The sequence below is a fragment of the Macaca nemestrina genome, chromosome X, assembly GCF_043159975.1.
Source record: "Macaca nemestrina isolate mMacNem1 chromosome X, mMacNem.hap1, whole genome shotgun sequence".
Taxonomy (NCBI): domain Eukaryota; kingdom Metazoa; phylum Chordata; class Mammalia; order Primates; family Cercopithecidae; genus Macaca; species Macaca nemestrina.
In genome coordinates, this window is record NC_092145.1 from 116,679,784 (window position 1) to 116,698,904 (window position 19,121).

At 38.3% G+C, this 19,121-nt stretch overlaps 1 protein-coding gene across 2 annotated transcripts in view; it reads left to right on the forward strand.

The window, feature by feature from the left end:
• Nucleotides 1-19,121, forward strand: part of LOC105463385 (monoamine oxidase B) — a 123,881-nt gene that overhangs the window by 82,491 nt on the left and 22,269 nt on the right. For both annotated transcript variants that reach the window (XM_011710450.2, XM_011710455.3), the window contains exons 4-8: nucleotides 3,751-3,855; nucleotides 4,895-4,986; nucleotides 9,781-9,922; nucleotides 11,164-11,313; nucleotides 13,467-13,626. In XM_011710450.2, the coding sequence (XP_011708752.1) occupies nucleotides 3,751-3,855; nucleotides 4,895-4,986; nucleotides 9,781-9,922; nucleotides 11,164-11,313; nucleotides 13,467-13,626 (649 nt within the window). The remainder of the gene's footprint in view (nucleotides 1-3,750; nucleotides 3,856-4,894; nucleotides 4,987-9,780; nucleotides 9,923-11,163; nucleotides 11,314-13,466; nucleotides 13,627-19,121) is intronic.

Genomic DNA, 19,121 nt, shown 5'->3' on the forward strand with positions numbered 1-19,121 from the left:
GCAAGTTGTATGGAACATGAATTATTTCTCAATAAAGCTGATTATAAAACAAAATCAGCTTGCACTCAGCAGCCAGAAGTTGCTTCTAAATACCACTCTCTTGATAAAAGGAAAGGCTTCTTGGACAAAGGACAGATCCTAGGACTTGGGCAGAAAAAACAGAAGATGAGTCTGGAGAATCTTCTAGTGCCAGAAATGAAAATAAATGCTCAACAGACAAAAGGATGGGGGCATGTCAAAGGGACACAGGGAGCCGACCTGAAGGAGTGCTCAGAAGTAGAATAATTTGAGCAACAAATAAATAATATAGTGTTGGATTATAACACAAGGTATGAAACACACATACATATGCCCACTGTTATAAATAAATGATTGAATAAGCAAGTAAAGGGGGAAAAGAGGAAAACCTTCCTTAGAAAAGAATTCAAAAAATTTGTGGGGTTTCTCCGTCTCCAGAAAGTGGAGGTTAGCTCCCACCATCCCCTCTTGAGGATGTTCTGAACTTAATGACTCTCTTCCAAAGAACAGAGCATAGAATAGGGGTGAATAGCAACTGTACAGTGGAGAGACCTGACAGACACCACCCTAAGCAAGGAATCAAGGTTAACATCATCCATGATAGGTCATGTTGATATCACGTGCCCTCTGAGGTGACATGATGAAAAGAGCACTTGGTCTTTGTGGTAGTCTTCCCCAAAATTCATAGTCCCAATCTAAAAATGAAAAAAAAAATGTAACTTCAGACAGATCCAAATTAAGGGATATTCTACCGGATAACTGACCAGCATTCTTCAAACTTCAAAGGTTATGAAAAATGAGGGACTACTGAGAAACTATCACAGACCATAAGACACTAAGAAGACAGGACAACTAAATGAAATGTGATATCCTGGATGGGATCCTGCAACAGAAAAAGAATGTTTAGTGGATAAATGGGTGAAATCCAAATAAAATCTGAAGTTTAGTATATAGTGATCTACCAGTGTCGATCTCCTGGTCTTGGTCAATGTACCATGTAATGTAAGATGCTAACATTAGAGAAAACTAGGTGAAAGGTATATGGGAACTTTCTGTACTGTCTTTGCAACTTTTTTTGTAAAACAAATATTACTTTGTAAAACAAAGTTATTTTGTAAAAATTTGTAAAACAAATTACTTTGTAAAAATGTGTAAAACAAATAGAAACTATATTTAAAACATAAAGCATAAAAGAAAAGTCAGCAAGTGTCAGTATGCTGATCAACTAGAACTTTCATGCATTGCTGTTGGTAATGTAAAGCAGTGCAACAACTTTGGAACACTATTAAACTTAAAAAGTTAAACATACACCCATCATGTGACTCAGCCATTCCCCTACTGGGCATTTACCCAAGAGAAGAAAAAATATATGTACACAAAAAGACCTGTACAAGAATGTTTATAGCAGTTTTATTCACAGCAGATCAAAACTAGAAATAGTTATCAACAGGTGAAACAAACCATGGTACATCCATACAATGGACTACTACTTAGCAATAAAGAGGAACAAACGGAAACTTGGACAAACCTCAGAAATATCATGCTGAGCAAAAGACGCCAGATACAAAGGTGTACATCTTGTATGAGTCCATTAAAAAATGTGAAAACAGGCAAAAACAATCTATAGTGACAGAAAACTGAACAGTGATTGCCCAGGGCCAGAAAGGGGACAGGGATTGTCTAGGAAGGGGAAAGAGGGAACTTTCTGGAGTGATAGGAATGTTTTATATCTTGATTGGAGTGGTAGTTACATAGGTGTATACATGTGTCATAACTCCCCAAATTGCATGTTAAATTATTTAATGTGGGTACATTGTTGAGGAGATATTGGTCAAAGGATACAAAATTTTAGTTAGATAGGAGAAATAAGTTCAAGAGATCTATTGTACAACATAGTAACTTTAGTTAAAAACAATGTATTGTAGTCTTGAAAATTGCTAAGAGAATAGATTTTATGTGTTCTCACCTCCCAAAATGATAGGTATGTAAGGTAATGCATATGGAATTAGCTCAGTTTAACCATTCCACAGGGTATACATATTTCAAAATATTATGTTGTATATTATAAATATATACAGTTTTAATGGCAGGTTAAAATTTTAAAATAACTTTTAACTATAAAAAATATGGAAACTAAACTAAAATAAAATGAGTACATTGTATGTAAAGTACACCTCAATAGTGTTAATTAAGAAGGGTGGCAGTTAATTTTTTATGTCAACTTGTCTAGATATTTGGACAAACATTATTCTAATGTTTCTGTCAAGCTATTTTTAAGATAAGGTTAACATTTAAATCAGTAGACTTGGAGCAAAGCAGATTACCTTCCATAATGTGAATGGACCTTCTCCAATCAGTTGAAGTCCTTAAGAGAAAAAGATTGATGTCTCCCAGGAAAAGAGGGAATTCTGCCAGCAGACTGCCTTTGAAATCAAACTGCAACTCTTCCCTGGGTCCGTGACCTACCCTACAGATTTTGGACTTGCCATCCCTCTCAAACAACATAAGCTAATTCCTTAAAATAAATCTGAATCCTTCTCTCTGTCTCTGTTTCTTTCTCTGTTTCTGTCTCTCTCTCTCTATCTATATCTGTATCTATATCATCTATCTATGTGTATATGTCTATGTAGTTTCTACCTATGTATGTATGTATGTATGTATGTATCTATCTATCTATCTATCTATCTCCTGTTGGTTCTGTTTCTCTAAGGAATCCTGGCTGAGAAGAAACAAAAAGCTGTATCTCAACCCTTCCCTGAGAATCTTATGGCCTTATTGGAGACAGAAGACCAACATGGCCACAGAATTAATACAAGAACAAATATGAAATCTCTTATTACACAATTCTAGTTTCTCTGCCTACAACATCAACAGAAGATGCGTCTTTGTTGAATGACTCAGAGTTTTGCGGAAGTTTTTGTTGACTGACAACTTTAAGTTATTCTGATTCGGTTGAAAGATGCTGTCAGAATGCACAGCCTGGCTTCTGACTTGGGTTTTCAGATTGACCCAAAGTGATTTTTGTGTATGTCTCTTAAGTGCCATCAGCAGGTTAATCCTCCTAGAGATTATTTATTTTTAATCCTTGGAATGATGTGTTCCCTTTACTTCTGTGTCGAGGTATCCCTGTGGGAAGAACCAGGTGGTGTAAACATGTCTGGAAGAGAAGCTTGAAGTTGTCTAATCTTTCTGCTTTGACTTTGCTGGTCTCTGGGAACTCCTGTGTTTACCTAGCACATCTGAGTCCTTGGGAAAGCTTTCTGGGCCCTGTTTTGTGGTTCTTCTAACAGATGGTTGCATTCTCGTGATTGATTTTTCATCCCCTTCTAAGTTATATAATGCTTATAGTTATAATTTTCTGACTCTCCAGGCACACAGAGGCTCCTGACTCTGAGATATTTGCAAGTACCATTGGCAAACAAGATTTCCTTAGGTTAACTCCACTTATGTACTGGTATTTAAATTTTATATGCTAAGGGCTCCAATTTCAGAGAGAAACCTCTTTACCGTGCTTGGTGTGGCAGTGAACTTAATTAACACAGAATTTTGCTGGAAATCTCTATGCTAAAACGTTAAGTGGGGTTCTGAGGACACAAGGAGCTAAAAAGTTGAGTGTGTATCACATATTGATAACTCACATGATTTTGCTTGCAGACATTTACCAATTTGGCAGATTATCTACTTTTACATTGTAGTAAATATTTCCTTTTTAAAATATCTTATATCTCACAGGGCAAATCATACCCCTTCAGGGGGCCGTTCCCACCTGTGTGGAATCCAATTACCTACTTAGATCATAACAACTTTTGGAGGACAATGGATGATATGGGGCGAGAGGTAAAGCTTCTTTGACTATATTTGTATTTTTTGTTTTGTAATACGTTTAGTCCTTCAAAGAAAGAAAGTACAATATATCTCCAACACCTAGCACATTGTGAGCACACAGTAGCAGTAAAGATTTGTGAAATGAATGAATGAACTTGTTTCTAACCTCTGCAATAATAAGATGTCAAACAGATTGATATTTGTATACTAATGATGAGTGGGCAGGAGATTGGGTGCCACTCAGCCTTCTTGGAAAGATGTTTCAAAGTTTGGAAATCTTCGGTACATAGCAAAATTAGACTTCTGGGTCTTTGATTCACCACCATGCCCAAACAAGTCATAAGTAATCACACATAAAGCATTTTTTTTCTTTTACTTTAAGTTCCAGGATACATGTGCAGAACGTGCAGGTTTGTTACATAGGTATACATGTGCCATGGTGGTTTGCTGCACCTATCAACCCGTCATCTAGGTTTTAAGCTCCACATGCATTAGGTATTTGTGCTAATGCTTTCCCTCCCCTTGCCCCCCACTCCTCAACAGGCCCTAGTGTGTGATGTTCCCCTCCCTGTGTCCATATGTTCTCATTGTTCAACTCCCACTTATGAGTGAGAACATGTGGTGTTTGGTTTTCTGTTCCTGAACACACATAAAGCTTAACTGAAAGCTCCATAGACATGATTTGCTGCAGCTCTGTGATCCTTGTTAAAGAGTTAAATTTATGAATGTTCTCTAGAAGTTAGTAACTTAGGAATCCATATCTAGAAATAGCCCAGTTACAACATGCCTCTATTTATTGTGCAGGAAGTTTTATCACAAATTAAATATGCTTGAGTGGTACCGATTTATAATAGGAAAGCTACATAGACAGCATTAATTATGCAGTAAAAGCAATATTGGATGAATTTGGAAAACTTAACATTTTTCCTCTTTAAGGTAGAGTTTTTAATACTATTTGAATAGTTATTTAAAATGGAAAATTACAAAAATAAATAAAATAAAATAGAAAATTGCATTTGTCTTTCTCCTTGGAATCCTCATCTGAATGTAGATTCCCAGTGATGCCCCATGGAAGGCTCCCCTTGCAGAAGAGTGGGACAACATGACAATGAAGGAGCTGCTGGACAAGGTCTGCTGGACTGAGTAAGTCTTGCCATTAGGCACAGGCATTTATTGTGACCACCTTTCAGGTTCATTTAGCAATACCATTCAACAAGTATGGAACAAGTAGCTGCTTTGTGTCTAAAACCACACCACCAGCCAAGTAGAATGCTGAAAACCATTGGAATTGGCTCCTACCCTGAAGATATCTGTACATACAACTTACTTCTTTGGAATAGTTTTGTATCACAAAGGTAGTATTACCCTGTGAAGTCCTCAGAACAGACCAGAAGGTACTAGTTTCTTTATATAAAACAGCTTAAAGACCATCAGCTTAAAGCTCTCATTTATGAAGTTGTTGATATAGGACAATTTTTGTATTCTTCACTGGTGGTCAAATGTGGAGATGGTTAGCGTGTGCATTTGCCATACCTTGTGTGATGTAGTGCAACTCTTCAAGGACTTAAAGAGGAACCTCTAAAGCCTTTGTAGATAGTTCACAACTACAGGGGAAACATGTGTGACTGGACTGGCTGTTCCCCTTTAGTGAAAAAACAAGTACCCATGAGATAAGCATTAAATTCTTGTTGGCAGAACTGGGAATTGTAGAGAAATTGTGAAGGCTTGTATAGACAGACCACGTGGAGAGGCCGCACTGCTCTTGGACAGCAGGGAAAATGGAAAGGATTATGAGGGTTCCAATTCAAGCACATGGTAAATTTGTGGTAAACAAAACAAGAAAAATGGAAGCCAAATTCAAGGAGACTGCCCTGCCTTGCTGAAGAGCGTTAGTTGAGAATATGTTTGGCTGTGGGGTTAATGTCTTCATTTTTAGGCATCATTCACTGCCAACTAAAAGTAAAAACAAGCTTTTAGAATATCTGAATCTAAAAAATGGAAATAATCAAAATACATAAAATTCATATACTTTTTGATATAAAAATTCAGCTTCTAATAATTTAGCTTTAAGAACGTGAGACAAAAGAAGAGAGAGGCATACAGGGAGAGAAGGAGAGAGGGAGAAAGAGTGAAAGAGGCAGATCCAAAGCATTATTTTTAAAAGAGAGGATCGGAAAACCCAATAATAAATCGGCAGAATCAAGTATGGAACATCTAAAAAATTCAATACTCGAGGGTTTTAAAAAATCGTGTTGTAGAGGAATATTTAATGACTGGAAAAAATAGTAATATTAAGCACATAGAAAAGCAGGCTGTTGTGGTATGGTATATGATCTCATTTCTAAAAGCAACTATTTATATATGCACTGCAAAAGCAGCGGACATCCATTGAAATATTTTTAACGTTTAATATTACTATGCAAGCATTTATTTTTAAAATGCTTAAAAACTTTACATCATTAAAAATTATTCTTTAAACATCATATTTCATGGTACCAGAATATTCCATGGAAAATGAATACGTAATGTATTTGTCCATTAACATCCTGTTCAACACATTGGGTACTTTCTGTTTTTTGTTATTATTATTATTATTATACCATACTCTATAATAAACATCTTTGTGCCTCTCCTATGTCTTCAACCTTTAAAAGCAACCAATTTTGGAAGAGTAAAATCCTTTTATGTCATGAAAAGAATGCCTGTTATTAATTATATTCTTTTAAACATTTATCTAATGCTATCTAACACTTCTATGAGAATGTAGTGTGCAATATAATTTATTTTAATTGTAATAAAATTGTAGTATTTAGGTTTAAATTATATACTTTAGATTTTCAAAATATAATAAGTATATAATTATCTGAATTTTTTTATAACTCCTGTTATGAAAAGCTTTTAATAAATTCAGTTAGGTCTTTTCTCCTTAGAGAACTTTTAAGTTTCTTGGTGATAAAATCAATCATATGTCTTTGGGATCACAGGAACTTGACATTTTCTATCATAGCCCTTGGCCTAGTCCTCCACTTAGTGAATATTCTAAGTTGCCATTTGACAAAATAAAGCATTCTGAGATACTAGGAGTATAAGAACACAAGACAATTTTCTAACTCTTCCCAAGCAAGATACACACAGTATTATTTCCTGGATTTAAATGAAGTAAGCCCCAGAATATCCAGTCTATTATTATTCAGACCAAAGCACAATCATACATTCCAAGACTAATGTTGATTATTCTTTCAGGTATTGTCATTTACAAAGTGCACTTCACAAACATGAACTGTATTTTCAATGTGATCACAGCTATGTAAAAACATTTTTTAAAAGACCTATACTTAGAAAAAAATGCATCAAAATGAGACTAGTAATTATCTTCTGGAGGGGCAGAAATATGGAAGATACTCATTCTCTCATCTTTTTATCTTAAAAATTTTCCAAATTTTATATAATGTGTATGTATTTTTCATGTAGAAAAATATTATAACATTTATCTTTTAAAAAGTCAACAGGGCAAAAAATTCAGAAATATTATTGCACTAACTTCCTTGACCTTCCATCCTTCAAATATTGTTCTTATTTCTTTTCTTACTGAAGCTCCTAGAGTAAATTCAAATAAAGGATTAGGAAGAGACTGGCCCTTCAGAATTACTTTTAGATCTCCCTTTAGTTCAAACCAAAATTATTTCTTTCCCACCAAATTGGCAACAATAACAACTAGAATTCCAGCAATATTTTTGTTAAATATTGGCTCTCCAGCTGGGCCAATGTTAAGTTTCAGTTATTTATTACCCCCTTTACTGTATGCCCCTCAATCCACTTAAAAAATAGGAACAAAAGAAATTGGATTTTAGGAAGCAGCAAATAAAATACTACTTTTATTTTAAATTGACTTCTGGATATTTGTTTTAGTTAGATATTACAAATTGCCTCCACAAGGAAGTCATGAGTTAACAATTTCCATCCCTTCAATTATCCTGAGAAATCTTACAAAACTAACTGTAAGTCACTTTAATGTATATATGACACCATTTCACAGGCTATAATGATGGGGACTGTCATAGATGGGCTGTCAGGTTGTTACGGCTGCAAATAATGTCAATAACTGATATGTGTGTTAGGCATGATTCTACAAACTTCTAGGGTCAAGATACAGTAAAGTAGAGAGATGCCCCTTGGTGAGTATTTGTACTTCCAAGGCTGTCAGCTGACTAATTAGAAAACATTTTGGGGTATCAAAAGCATGAGTTTTGAGTCAAGTATGATCTGGTTTGAAGTTGTGCCATTATGTACTCCTAAACTGTCCGAGACTCCGTTTTCTAGCATGTGAACTTGGAAAAATAATAGATATTTGATATGGTTGTTGCAACAATTTAACAAGATAGTGATTTTAAAGACAATGGAGTATGGAAAGAGCTCAATAAATGGAAGACAGTATCATTTATTTCACCCATTGTCAACATTACCAGATGGAAAATTCTGCCTCAGAAATAACAAGATTAACAATATGCAAACTTCATGTCAAAGTCAAAAGGGGGATTGGACCTTATTAAAGATATCCCAGAGTGCACATTACTACTGATGAATTTTAGGATGTGCTAGATATAATGGAGTCCTTGAAATTGGATGAGATTATTTGCTTTCTGATGTGCTTCCTGATAGGTGATAACCTCTCACCATTTACCTGCCAATGTCAAGCAAAAGCTTACTCATTTATGCTCTATGAATTGCTTGTCCCCTCATCCATTATTTGAGCTTGTCTTCTGTTAGGCAGTAAAATAACTGAATAGATAACTGTGACTAATTTTGTGTTTGGTACAGCATCTAGCATATCCTTTGCACGTTATGGATGTTTAAAAAATACTGTTTAACTGATATTTCTCATCAATCATTCATTTGTTCAATCATGCAACAAGTAATTATTGAGTGCTTACAGTGTTCCAGGCATTTGTTAACGGGGACACTATGGTGAGTGACAAACATAAGATCTTTGTTCTCATAGGTTGATATTCTAGTGGGGGGAGACAGCAATTAAAAAGAATAAACCAATAATCAAGACCATTTCAGACAGTGAAAAGAGTTATAAAGATACTATACAGTAGCAAAATGATAGAGAATGTCAGGGTGCTGGGAATATGGAAACCAGTGGTCATTTTCATAGACAATTGAGAATATGTCTTTCTAAGGAAACAGAGTAAAAAGAAGAGGGTACAAGATGAGGCAGAAAAGGTAGGCATGGGCTAGATCACATAGGGCTCTGGAAGCCATGGTGTAAGATCTAAATCCTTATTCTGGTTTTAATAGGATAACAATGGAGATTTTTTTAAGCAAGAAAATGACATGATTTGATTTACACTTCAGAGAGAGCACCATGGTAGGGAGGGAGGGAAAAGCCTCCGGTTTTGAGTGTGGTGAACAGATACCAGGTGAGGATGAATGGAGGCAGAGAGGCCAGTCTGGAGGAAGTAATTGCAGTACTCCTGGAAAGAGATGGATGCTAAATTTGTGGTGAAGGTGGAGTGATGTGGTGAGAGATAATGGGACTTCCCAATGAATTGGATGGGGGAAGATCGATGGAAAGAGAGGAATAATGTTTGATTTCTAGAGTGTTGGCTTTTGCCATTGAGTAAATGGTGGTGCTTTTTACTGAGATGGGGATCACTGGAAGAGCAGCAGGAATGTAGGGAGAAATCATGAAAGCACAGAATCTGGAATACAAGCTGATTCTGAGTAAGGTGTTTTGTTTACAGGGAAAATAATATGATATTTCAAAAGCCTCTGATGTCATGTTTTGTAATATTAGATTCTAGTGACAATTTTTTGACCTTACCACATTGTGCTAAACTTAACCAAGAAAATGTATTACTCAAATAATTTTTAGAGAATTAAGAAGCTGCTCTCCTGCATTTGCCAATTTTGCTCTTGTTTCTTCCTGTGCAGATCTGCAAAGCAGCTTGGCACTCTCTTTGTGAACCTGTGTGTCACTGCAGAGACCCATGAGGTCTCTGCTCTCTGGTTCCTGTGGTATGTGAAGCAGTGTGGAGGCACAACCAGAATCATCTCGACAACGAATGGAGGACAGGTATCCATCCACTCCCCCACCGTCCCAATGGAAAAACACTGCTACTGAAATGAAAGATCAGCATCATCCTTCAATCATGAACTGCTGAAGTGGGAAGCAGGCTTGTGGCTTTTACAGCATTACCATGGCAGCTCAAAGTGTTTCTTGTAAGGCACAGTCTGTTGTCAGGTACCCACTGTGAGAACCCAGTTTCCAATGTAATTTTAAAACTAGACTTGTCTCTCTTTATGCACCGTTGCCATTTTCCATACACTCAATTATTATTTGGTAAGTTTGTAGGAGACCATCTGAAGTAAGCTTATCTTGAGCACTTCTTGGAAAGTTTATAAAGGAAAGTCAGAAATGCATTTTCAATTTAAAACACATACTATGCATGGAATTCGTTGATCTATTCGTTCATTCAATGCCCATTTCTTGAGCCCCAGCACTGTATAAGGCACTGTGCTAGACACAGTAGGAACAGATTGGAGTTCTTAGATAATCTGCTTGGTTGTCATGTTCTGTTCTTCTCTCTCTCCCTCCTCCTCTTCTTTCTCTCTCTTCTCCTCCTCCTCCTCCTCTTTCTCCTCCTCCTTTTCTCTTTCTCCCTCTCCTTCTCCTTCTCTAACCTTAACTGAAAATTAAGGAATAGGCAGTCAGGTCAACTGTGTGCATAGCCAGGTAGAACATTTGGAAGTTTTAGCAAGACTCAGGGCAGGTGAGTACAGTGAGGTGAAATGACTTCGGTGGCTACAGAGGCAGCAGGCATCTGACCCAGGATAAGATGGGCAGCCTGCAACAGAGAGTAGGCTGGTCTGGGGGAAAGGGACATGGTGGGAGGCAGGGAAGTTCTGTGCTTGAGCCACAGAGCAAGGGAAATCAGGCTTAGGTCTGCTCAGGCAAGCTAGGGAAGAGCTTTAGGTACAGCTTCACCAGGTCCAGCTCCCAACAAAAGACTGCAGATAGGACAGACAGCAGGGGTGGTGACCAGAAAGGTGGGACATAGGGGTCATTCTGAAGATGTCCAGCTAAGGTTGGAGCCTGGGAATCTACAAGAGCATAGCTTGTAAAGTAACTTAGAAATCCTGTAATTTTGTCTAAAGACAGCAATTCCTAGTTAGAAAACCATGGTGAAAGCCACTATTCACAGCCTCAAAATGAAATGTTAGACATCTCAGAGTAGAGATATGTGAAGACAACTAGCAATTTAGCAACTTATGCCCATCTCTGGATTTCTCTTTCACCTCCTTTTCTCTTTCCAGGAGAGGAAATTTGTGGGCGGATCTGGTCAAGTGAGCGAGCGGATAATGGACCTCCTTGGAGACCGAGTGAAGCTGGAGAGGCCTGTGATCTACATTGACCAGACAAGAGAAAATGTCCTTGTGCAGACCCTAAACCATGAGATGTATGAGGTAACTGTGATATCATGAAATATATATTTGATCTTCATCCCAGTTTCCTGGCATACAACTTTAAAAACTCTTAGAATCTCCAGAGTGATGTTCTTTGATGCCAATGATTGATAGCTGGCAGCCCTTAGGTAGCTTCAGGATGGGGTTGGTCACAGGAAAGACCATGGAAGGATTAGAGGGTTGGGATTTTCAGCCCCACCCCCAGCCTCCAGGGAGGGGATGAGGCAAGGGGCTGAAGGTTGAATTGATCACCAGTGGCCAATGATTTAATCAATTGTGCCTACATAATGAAGCCTCCATAAAAACTCAAAAGGACCGAGTTCTGGGAGCTTCTGGATATCTGCACAACTGGAGGTTCCTTGAGAATGGCATGCCTGGGGAGGGCATGAAAGCTCCATGCCCCTTCTCACATCCCTTGCCCTATGCACCTCGTCCTCTGTACCCTTTGTAATATCCTTTATAATAAAACAGTAAACATGTTTCCCTGAGTTCTGTGAGCCACTGTAGCAAATTAATCAAACTCAAAGGGGTTGTAGGAACGTCAACTGGAAGCAGATTGGTCAGAAGTTCTGGAAGCTGGACTTGTGACTGACATCTGAAGGTGGGGGACAGTCTTGGAGACTGAGCCCTCAACCTGTAGGATCAGAAGCTATCTCCAGGTAGATACTGTCAGAATTGAATTGAATTCAGAGGACACATGGCTGGTGTCTGCTATAGAATTGCTTGCTTGCTTCATATGTGGGGAAAACCCACTCCACATTTGGTCACAGAAGTCTTCTGTGGTGATCGTTGTTGAGTGAGAGAATGGAAAAAAGCACTTTGGTTTGACATTTTTCCACTCAGAGTTACCAAGACACTTAAACAAGTGGGAAGAGGCCACAGTCTCATAGATAATCAAAGTTGAAGTCAACAATATCGCACACTTTATAGACAGTCTTTTTGCCAAAAGTGAAAAAGCTACCTCTAACTGAAAAAAAGGAAAAGAGAACCAGACTATTTGGGGTGGGGGAGGATTTATAAAAACATATAACGGTATTATCAACCCTCTGTATTTTGCTTTTATGTAATTAGAAAAACACAGAAAATATTATTTGGTAAATATCAAGCACCTCCTATGCGTCTGACATTATTCTAGGAGTTAGGAACACAGTCGTGAACAAAACAGATACAATTCTCTGCCCACATACAATTCTCCTTCTAGTGAAGGAGAAAGACCGTAAAGAAACATATAGTTAAAATATAAAGTATGTCAGAGAGTGATAATTAGTGTGGAAAAAATCAAGCAGCGAGGTGGGGAGAGGCCATACCAGAAAGTGGTATGGGAGAATTGGTTATGCAAGTTTAAATAAGGTCCTCAGGGAAGGCCTCACTGAGAAGGTGATATCTGATAGAGAATTGGAGGGGACGAGGGATTGAGCCGTGTGGCTCCCTGAGAGAAGAAGATGGAACAGCCAGTGCCAAGGCCCTGAAGTGGGAGCAAGCCTGGTGTGACCAAGGAACAGCAAGGTGATCAAAGCGGCAGGCAGGGCGGGCGCAGTGGCTCACGCCTCTAATCCCAGCACTTTGGGAGGCCAAGGTGGGAAGATCACAAGGTCAAGAGATCGAGACCATCCTGGCCAACATGGTGAAACCCTGTCTTTACTAAAAATACAAAAATTAGCTGGGCGTGGTGGCCCACACCTGTAGTCCCCGCTACTCCGGAGGCTGAGACAGGAGAATCGCTTGAACCTGGGTCGCGGAGGTTTCAGTGAGCCAAGATCACGCCACTGCACTCCAGTCTGGTGACAGAGTGAGACTCGGTCTCAAAAAAAAAAAAAAAAAAGAAAAGAAAAAGAAAGAAAAGAAAAAGAAAAATGGCAGAACTAAGAGGAGTGAGGGCAAAAGTAACAGGAGGTGAGATCAGTGATTTAATGGGCCCATTTCACGTGTGGCCTTGGCGATGATGGTGAGAAACTTGGCTTTGACTCTAAGTGCAATGGAAAGTCACTGGCGGTTTTGAACTAAGGAACAATAAAGGTTACTTTAGGTTTCAACAAAATCCTTGTCACTTCTCTAAGAGACTGAAAAGGGACAACGGTAGAATGAGAGGGAATCATTGGGAAAAAACAAAAGCAACAGGGCAACAACGTTTAACCGTGCTGCTTTTCTTTCAGGCTAAATATGTGATTAGTGCTATTCCTCCTACTCTGGGCATGAAGATTCACTTCAATCCCCCTCTGCCAATGATGAGAAACCAGATGATCACTCGTGTGCCTTTGGGTTCAGTCATCAAGTGTATAGTTTATTATAAAGAGCCTTTCTGGAGGAAAAAGGGTGAGTACTTTCCTTATATAAAAACCTTTAGAAGAAGGTCCAAGAAACTTGTGGCTAAGGCATGCATTTAAAAAAAAAAAAGCCAACTTTTATTTTAGATTCAGGGGTACATGTGCAGATTTGTTACATGGATATGTTGCATGATGCTGAGGTTTGGGGTATGAATGATCCTGTCACCCAGGTAGTGAACATAGTACCCAATAGGTAGGTTTTCAACTCTTGCCTACTCCTTACCTCCCCCTTTAGTAGTGCTTAGTGTCTATTATTTTCATCTTTATATCCATATGTACCCCATGCTTAGCTCTCACTTGTAAGTGGGAACTTGTGGTATTTGGTTTTCTGTTTCTGCATTGATTCACTTAGGATAATAGCCTCGAGCTGCGTCCATGTTGCTGCAAAGAACATGATTTCGTTCTTTTTTATGGCTGCATAGTATTCCATGGTATATCCATACCACATTTTCTTTATCTAATCCACCTTTGATGGGCACCTATGTTGATTCCACATGTTTGCTATTGTGAGTAGTGCTGTGATGAACATATGAGTGCATGTGGCTTTCTGGTAGAACAATTTATATTCCTTTGGGTATATACCTAATAATGAGATTGCTGGGTCGCATGATAGTTCTATTTTTAGTTCTTTGAGAAAACTCCAAATTTCTTTTCACAGTGACTGAACTAACTTACATTTCCACCAACAGTGCATAAGTGCTCCTTTTTCTCCAACATCTCTTATTTTTTGACTTTTTAATAATAGCCATTCTGACTGGTGTGAGATGATATCTCATCGTGGTTTTGATTGGCATTTATCTGATGATTAGTGATGTAGAGCTCTTTTTGATATGCTTTTTGGCCACTTGTATGTCTTCTTTTGAGAAGTGTCTGTTCATGCATTTTGCCTACTTTTTAATAGGGTCATTTGGTTTTTGCTTGTTAAGTTCCTTATAGATTCTGGATATTAGACCTTTTTCAGGGGCATAGTTTGCAAATATTTTCTCCCATTTTGTAGGCTGTGTGTTTACTTTCTTGATAGTTTCTTTTGCTGTGTAGAAGCTCTTTAGTTTAATTAGGTCCCACTTGGCAATTTTTGTTTTTGTTGCAATTGCTTTTGAAACTTAAAGACATGTATTTGCATGTAACTGTTTTGTTAGAATACTGGACATAAAATGTTAATCCAGATTCTAAGGACAATTCTTTTGAATAAAATATATTGGCACAAACTCATGGAATTAACTTTCCTTAGAATATAACCAACTCTTTGTAAATCAACAAAATGTTTATTTAATCCTCCCACAAAATCTTGTGAAAAAAGGTGAGTAGTCTTTTCCAATTCAGTGTTTTAAAGTATGGGTTTATAAAGCCAATCACAAAGGTTGGGATTCTGAAAATTTCTTGGCTCTCTCTTACTAGTGTCGATTCTACCATATTAAATTAAATCCATTTATTCATTTGCACATTTCAACAAGTGTACTACTCAACTGGGTAGAATATTACAGGGATGCTCACTGAGGTGCTGGATTCTACAATGATGGGAATGTTCTAGAGCTGCTTTAATACACTAGCACCAGTCACTAGCCACATGTGGGTACTGAACACTTGAAATATAGCTAGTGAGACTTGGGAATCAGGTTTTAAAATTCGATTTATTTATTTATTCTTTTTTTGAGATGGAGTCTTGCTCTGTTGCCCAGGCTGGAGTGCAGTGGTGCGATCTTGGCTCACTGAAACCCCTGCCTCCCGGGTTCAAGCAATTCTCCTGCCTCAGCCTCCCAAGTAGCTGGGATTACAGGTGCATGCCACCACACCTGGCTAATTTTTTGTAATTTTAGTAGAGACGGGATTTCACCGTGTTAGCCAGGATGGTCTCGGTCTTCTGACCTCGTGATCCACCTGCCTCGGCCTCCCAAAGTGCTGGGATTACAGGCATAAGAATTCTATTTAATTTTAATTGCTTTAAATATAAATGCAAGTAGCCACACACAGACAGCACAATGCTAGAATCTTGTCATATTTGCTCTTATAGCACCCACTTTTCTTCCAAGTGGAGGCCATGTAAGAAGAGTCAGTATCTAAGACTGAGGGTGAAGGGCAGGATGTACTCCAAGGAGGAGCAAGACTGCGGAAAGAAGGTTGGAGGCAAATGGGGAAAGTGCCACAATGTTGCCTTAGGGTGCTTTTTCTTGTATACTACTCTTTTTCAGCTGCATCACAGGCTCTTCATTCTCCACGTTGCAGATAATCATGTTTAGGACTGCTATTGGATGGGTGCATCAGTTGAGCAAGTAATCTACTGTTTGCAAAGTCAGTGCAGCGATCTACCACAAAGAGCCCTGTCATTTTAGTCTTTGAATCTAATGGCTGTAACACACTGGTGCTGAATTACTTCCTCTTGTGACCCAGGTCACCCATTTTAAATGACTGGCTGGTGGCAAGTAGATAAGGTTTAGGACCAGGAATACAGTCTTCTCTCAATGAGTGTGAGTGCCTTTATTTATGGAGAGGAACTGTAACTTTCCATTCATGCCTGCAAATCTTTATCTTAGGCCTGCTATGTGCCAGGCAAGTTGTTAGGCACTAGTATCAAAAAGAAAACCCAAGATCTCCACCCTCAAAATCTGACTTGGTCCTTCTTGGTAATGAGCCTTGCATAAGACTTTTAAAAAATGATTGTGGGCAAGGCATAGTGGTGCATACCTGTAGTACCAGCTACTCAGGAGGCTGAGACTGGAGGATTGCTTGAGCCCAGGAGGTGGAGGATACAGTGAATGAGCTATGATTGAACTTCAGCCTGGGCAACAGAGTGAGACTTCATCTCTATCTCAAAAAAAAAAAAAAAAAAAGTTTGTTGACATGAGATAGCCTCACCAAAGCATTTGAGATTTCTTTTGAGTTACAACTTTAATGTATTTCTTCAACTGGGCACCTATTGTATGCCAGATACAGTGCTAGGCATTGAGAATTCAAAGGCACTTTTCCTTGCCCAGAAAATCCAGACTCGGGAGGAAGACAGTCATGTAAACTGGTAATTGCACAACAATGTATTGAGTTCTAGGCTATTATAGAAACACCAAGTAGGGCTCCAGACTCACATCCAATATGATTCCTGTTACATTGATAAGTGTATTCAATGACACTTATTTGAAAGCTTCTGAAATGAAATCTAAAGTTCACTCTTATAACAAGATCTTTGCTTTGCACCAGACTATGAACATCACTGCCAAAGACACTGTAATTAACTAGTAACATAGAAGCTCAGTCAATATGAGGTAACAAGATAGAAGGGTATGAATTATGCAGCCCCAACAATCCAGCACAGTGATTAGCACATATCAGGCACACAGTCAGTAATCACCAGAGTTTTGGTTTTATGTTGCTTTGTTTTGTTTTACATGTTCGGTGTGGCTTGGGTTATTAAAGAGAAGGTAACATTTTGTATTTTGATACAGACAGCGGTAGCCAACTCTTGATTGCTTCTCCCCTCCACACCCCCACACAATCCCAGCATCATGCTAAACACTGCTTTTGTTTTCTTTTTAATTGTAGATATTTAAGGTGTACTTCATAATGTTTTGATACACATGTACATAGTGAAATGATTTATGGTCAAGCAAATTAACATATCCATTTCCTCACATGGTCACCTCCTGTGTGTGGTAAGAGCACCTGATTGCTTTTAGATTGATTATCCCAGGAAATGCTTCCCAATCTCTTAGTGTGTAACATCTTTGTGAATTGGCAAGGACGGGCCTCCTATTTTTTGCTGGCCTTCCACCGAGACATCCTGTCTAGCCGCCCTCACCGTCAGCACTCCACCCTACACCGGATGCATCAGCCCCTCATTCTAGCCCACTTCTGTGGAAGGGGGAGGCTGTTAGCAATGCATTGAATTCTTGTGGTCTCCTTGCTTTTGTTCATCTATGAACCATTTCTACTTTCCCTTAAATATTTACGTCTAATTTATATCAATTTATGTTTTCAATGGCAGAAGCTATACCTGTTTTTCTAAATTACAGAAGTAAATATAATGACCATAAAACTTTCAAAAAACAAAAGTGTGTGAAAAATGTTTCTCTTCTATTGTTCCTCCCCCTATAGGGCCGCTGTTAAAAATGTAGTTTGTTTATCCTTAAAGATTTACTGTATGCATAGGTAATACAAGTTTCACATCCCTAATCTGAAAACTCAGAATTCAAAATGCTCCAAATTCTGAAACTTCTGAAGCATCGACATGATGTCTCAAGTAGAAAATTCCATACCTGACCTCATGTGATAGGTCACAGTCAAAACTTTGTTTCTCGTACAAAATTATTAAAATACTGTATAAAATTAGCTTCATACTATGTGTATAAGATGTATTTGAAACATAAATGAATCTGGTATTTGGGCTTGGGTCTCACCCTCAAATCTCATTATGTATATGCAAGAATTCCAAAATCTGAAAAGAGCCAAAATTTGAAACACTTCTTGTCTCAAGCATTTCATATAAGGGATGGGGATACTCAACCTGTACTTTAAATATATGTGTGTGAGCATGCCTACATATATGTAGAGAGAACTATATGTACTGGAAATACATGTTAAATAATATAATACATATTTTATACAAATATAACTTTAATTTTAAATAAATATGTTAATATATTTTTCCAAAAACATGTTTTTAAAAAAACATCATACATCATACATATCATACTGAAATTTGCTTTTTCCTGTTAACAATACGCCATGGACATCTCTCCAAAGCAGTACATTTAAATCTACCCCCTTTATACAACTGAATAACCAGTATATCATTGTGTGCCTCATCAGAATTTGCCCAAGACATCTGCTGTTGATAGTCATTTTTCGTGTTTCCAAGTTTTTGCTATTATACACCATGCCGCAATAAACAGCATCCTCCATCTAGCTCTACATATTTGTATAGGAGCATTTCTTTTTGATAAATGCTGTAGGATGGAATTATCAAGTCAATTGACTTGGGTAGACCTGTGAAATTTTTGTTAGGGTTTCTGTCCTCTCACATCCTTGCCAGTTGATATAAGTTCCATGTTTGTCTTCTCCAAATCTCATGTTGAAATTTGACCCCCAATGTTGGAGGTGAGGCCTAAAAGCAAGTGTTTGGGTCTTGTGGGCAGATCCCTCCTGAACATCTTGGTGTCGTTCTTCTCCCTGAGGTAATAAGTGAGTTCTTGCTGTGTCAGTTCCCATGAGAGCTGGTTGTTAAAAAGAGCCTGGCGCTTCCCTCCCCTCTCTCTTGCCTCCCGTCTCACCAAGTGATCTGCACACGCCAGCTCTTCTTCACCTCCAGCCATGAGTGGAAGCTTCCTGAGGCCCTCATGAGAAGCAGATGCTGGCGCCATGTTTCTTGTACAGTCTGTAGAACCATGAGCCAAATAAATATCCTCTTTCCTTTGTATATTACCCAGTCTCAGGTATCCCTTTATAGCAACACCAGCAGTCTAAGACACCAGCTAATAATATTTAAAAAACTTTTGT